Here is a 4,554-nt window from a genome sequence, read left to right on the forward strand (position 1 = left end):
AATATATTACATTATTTAATATAATTACTAATTAGTATATATTTTTAAATTTAAAAATAGCAGTCAGTAATTGCGTAGCAAGTGACACTTTTGCATACAAAAAATTTTCGTATAAATTTAAGAATTGAAGTCCAGATTAACAATTATTAAACGCTTACAAGTTTATACACATAGAGAACGGTTTCTTTAAATTTAATAATCCGATTTGTTTGACTCATATTTGTTGCATTCAAATAACATAATTGTATACCAAACAACAATTTTGTTGAATGATACTTTGTATTGTTACGTTATACTAAATCATAATATGAAGAAAATAATATAAGTGCTTGAAATAATTTATCTCAACAAAATAATGTTTCATTAGGTTTTTTTCTTCATTAAATAAACCATTATTTAATGAGAAAATCAATTTTTAACATAAATGTAACAGACTATATTTGATTTAAATATAGGATTATTTGAGACACAGTGTTAAAATTTGGTTGCGTTGTAAAAATGTACTTTAAATCATATTTAATATTAATAAGAGAGATAAATATTTTTACTCATTGCAGGTACATTGCACTACAATAATTTTAATAAAATAATATTTTGAAGAAATAATAAATGAATAGTGTAAGATAGCGTGAGAATAAGTAGATAAACATAATCGTTTTAGTAAGGAACAAGTAGTTTTGCGGACTGAGTGCAGGTGCTGAGAATACGACGGAGGCGTTTCGAGTTCTCGAATCCCGCTATCATCTTTAGGATTTTTTCAGGTTTCTTTTAATGAAATTTATAAGTTGATTGGCGAGCTGAACCGGGCTTTCAAAAATTAATTCAAGTGAAATCTCTTAGCTGTGTAAAAGCGCGAGTCGCGAAAAATTCTTTTTTATTGAATTTTTAGATGTATTTAACTTAATAAACTATTTTGTTCCGTCTCACGCTTAACGTAAACACTATGCAAACTTTCAGAAACGCTTTATACAAACGCCTTTCAAACGCTGTAGCGTTGCAATTTCTGCTCTATGAATTCTCTACTGATCGTTTCAAAACTTTCAACGAATTTCCGCAAAACGCTCATACAAACGTCAAATAAACGCTTATAAAACTTCTCATTTTCGTCAAGGCATCTAATAGATGTCTAAAGCCTATGTCACACAACGGATTAGGATTGAGATTGGATTGCAATTGGGGCCAATCAGAGCAAAGATTACCAAACTTAGGATTAATTTTCTTTCTTCTGATTTGTCAAATTTCAATCCAATCTCAATCCCAATCCGAAGTGTGACATAGGCCTAATGGATGTCTGGATGGATGGATGTCTGTGTGGGTAGAAGTTGAAATTAGATTAGAAAATAGCTTTTATACTGAATAAATTATACTGATGTGTAAATAAATGAACTTACATTTGTCATTAACATCTACATTGTCGTTTGTAAATAAAACATTGTTATTATCCATATATATATTTTTGTTTATGAAACATTCCTGTAAGGGTGCTGTGTCTAATATTGCATTATATGCATTGCAATGTTTGCATGTAAAACCATCTGCTTCAATAAATTAGGTAATAAAATTATTATTTAATCATTAGTAAAATTGATATTTTTTAATTGCATGCTGAAATATAAATATATTGGAGAATTGTAGAAGATTAATATTTTAAGGACATCAAGTGACACGAGATCTATTAAAACACGAGAGAATAGTTATGTCAATACTTATTATTACATTTTTATAACAAATAATAAAATAATTTAAAAAATATGTATCACATACTTTCCATGATTAATACTGTTTCGAATATAATTTGAAAGCACAGCAGAAAACAGTCTACAAAGGCTGTGTTTTAAAATTCACTGCCAGCGCTAAAGATCTATAGTTTAAGTCACATATATTATACAATTTTAGCACTGGCAGCGTGCTGGCAGTAAATTTGGAACACAGCCAAAAATAGCATTCTATAGAAAAATAAACGGAAAAAAGTTGGTATTGTAAGAGATTTATTTAACTTGCGTTAATTAATCCAGCGATCAGCGACCCCTTTCGTTCACTGAGGCCGAAAACTCGCGATTTATCGAAGAGATACAATCGATTGTATTACTAGCGATAACAGAGCAGGCGGCGCTGACAGCGGCCGGCCTAGCTATCCAAAAGCGGAGCCAAAAGACGAAAATCAGAAAACGTCCGGCTCGTGAAATAGTTAAACGTTTATTAGCGGCTTTGTGGCAGTATTCTCTTACCTTTGTACAGCGCTCGATAGTAAAAGACAGTGCTTAATTATAAAAGTTAGTAAAACATTTATTCAGTTTATTTGTAAGTTTTTGGTGATTGGTAACTTTAAAGAAAGATTTGTGATATTACTTATATTTCTCTTTTCTTTCCGTTCCTCACCGTAACGTCCCCTTTCGCTTTTGCTCAAGGGTTATTCTTACAGTATTCATGGAGTGACACAGTTGAACCAGAGAGAAGCCTGAGAGCGGCCATGCCATTGTAGTTTCTTACGACGGTTTCAGCCGCTGGTTTTAGCCGTAATTCCACAAAAGCGGAACTCAAAGACCGTTCTACATTAAACGCAAGTTTAATCTCAGATCTCGTGGAATTTATTAATTGCAGAGTCAAATCAGCCAATCGACCAACGTGATTGATCAGTTCCACGAGACCTGCTACTTGAGTTTCATGGAGAACGGCTTTTGAGTTCCATTTTTGTGGAAATACGGCTAAAACCAGCGGTTGAAACCGTCGTAAAAAACTACAATGGCATGGCCATTCTCTCTGGTTGAACCAGAGAGAAGCCTGAGAGCGGCCACGGCCCATATATGTAATACTCCTTTATTGCTAGTACGGTGCCGACCTGAAGCCACATGTTACGGTGCAGACAATATAGTAGCCTCTCTCTCCAGCTGCTTTGTGCGCATGCGGTGAACATTCAAGCACGTTTGGGCATTTCTCTTTTTCGCGTTCTTTCCAATGCTTTATCTCGCTCGCACTCGCTTAGTAGACGCGCCTGCGCATAATGACGCTCGACTATCTATGCCCATATTTGGACTTCGTTCGTCTCCCTTTCTCGGGCCTCGTGCCTCTCATTGCGAAGATACGCGACTAGCAATATAGGAGTATTACATATCAGAGAGAAACCTGAGAGCGGCCATCCTATAGTAATTTTTTACGACGGTTTCAGCCGCTGGTTTTAGCCGTATTTCCACAAAAGTGGAACTCAAAGGCCGTTCTACATTAAACGCAAGGCGCAGGTCTCGTGGAACTGATCAATCACGTTGGTCGATTGGCTGATTTGACTCTGCAATTGGTCAATTCCACGAGATCTGCGACTTGCGTTTAATGTAGAACGGCCTTTGAGTTCCACTTTTGTGAAAATACGGATAAAACCAGCGGCTGAAACCGTCGTAAAAAATTACATTAGGATGGCCGCTCTCAGGTTTCTCTCTGTTACATATATGACTCCTACAGTCTTACTATCTTCATTGTAGACTAGCCATTAGACGAAACGAAGCACACTCTTAAGCTTATGTTACACTACAGATTAAGATTGAGATTGGATTACAATTTGGCCAATCAGAGCGAAGATCACTAAACTTAGGATTGATTTTCTTTCTTCTGATTGGTCAAATTTCAATACAATCTCAATCCCAATCCGTAGTGTGACACAGGCTTTACGTCCTCTCTTCTTGGCTACGTATTCCCGCGCTCGGTACATACGTACATGTGACTAATTTAAATTTTACAATTGTTAATACATACAAATATTTATAGGAAAACCAAAACTAAACATAAGCAGAGAAAGAAATATAGAAGAAAGATTTTAGAGAAAACCAGATGCAAACTGAGCACTATTTTTATCATGGGCTATATTGCAACAAACTACAGGTTAAGACGTGCAGTTCGTGAAGGAAACCTAGAAAGAGCAAGAAAGTTACTTACTTATCTTGGACTATCTTATTCACAAATATGGTCAGAAGGATATGTTTTACTTCGTGATGCTATTTGGAATAGGCATACAGAAGTCATTAAACTACTTTTAACAAGCGGTTGTAAAGTTAACAACTACACTAAAAAATCTTATAATACTCCACTTCATTTTGCTGTTATAAATGGTGACATAGAAATTGTTAAGATGCTTCTAGACAGAAGTGCTAACATTAATATTGGAAATCAGTTTGGCAGAACTCCGCTTCACAATGCAATGGAAAATAAGAAAATAGAAATTGCTGAATTACTTTTAGATTATGGAGCTACTGTTAATGCCAGTGACAGTTTTGGTACACATTTATATTGCACTTGAGAAAATATATATATAAATTTTTGAACATTTTTTAAAACATGGAGTTTATGTTAATTTTACATATATATCTACATTTACACCAGGTGTTACTCCACTGTGTCTCGCTGTTCGCCAAAGACATGTAGATGGTGTTAAGATGCTGTTGGACAGAAGTGCTAACGTTAATACTCAAACACAGTGGTCTGGAACAACTCCGCTTCACGATGCGATGGAAAATAAGCAAATAGAAATTGCTGAATTACTATTAAATCATGGAGCTAACATTAATG

General features: G+C 34.8%; 2 protein-coding genes across 2 annotated transcripts in view; both read left to right on the forward strand.

Moving 5' to 3' along the window:
* LOC109856775 (splicing factor 3A subunit 1-like) overlaps positions 1–3,577 on the forward strand; it is an 11,510-nt gene extending 7,933 nt beyond the window's left edge. The window contains exon 12 of the mRNA XM_020432419.1: positions 3,526–3,577. Within this exon, the coding sequence (XP_020288008.1) occupies positions 3,526–3,577 (52 nt within the window). The remainder of the gene's footprint in view (positions 1–3,525) is intronic.
* A 45-nt stretch (positions 3,578–3,622) lies between these two features.
* LOC109856803 (ankyrin-1-like) lies at positions 3,623–4,550 on the forward strand (the record flags this gene model as incomplete). The annotated part of the gene is made up of 3 exons (XM_020432471.1): positions 3,623–3,694; positions 3,757–4,262; positions 4,369–4,550. Coding segments are annotated over exons 2-3 (600 nt in total), but the record flags the coding sequence as incomplete, so codon positions are not given.
* Positions 4,551–4,554: the final 4 nt, after the last annotated feature.

The sequence above is a fragment of the Pseudomyrmex gracilis genome, unplaced genomic scaffold (genome assembly GCF_002006095.1).
Source record: "Pseudomyrmex gracilis isolate BER0280 unplaced genomic scaffold, ASM200609v1 scaffold_135, whole genome shotgun sequence".
Lineage (NCBI taxonomy): Eukaryota > Metazoa > Arthropoda > Insecta > Hymenoptera > Formicidae > Pseudomyrmex > Pseudomyrmex gracilis.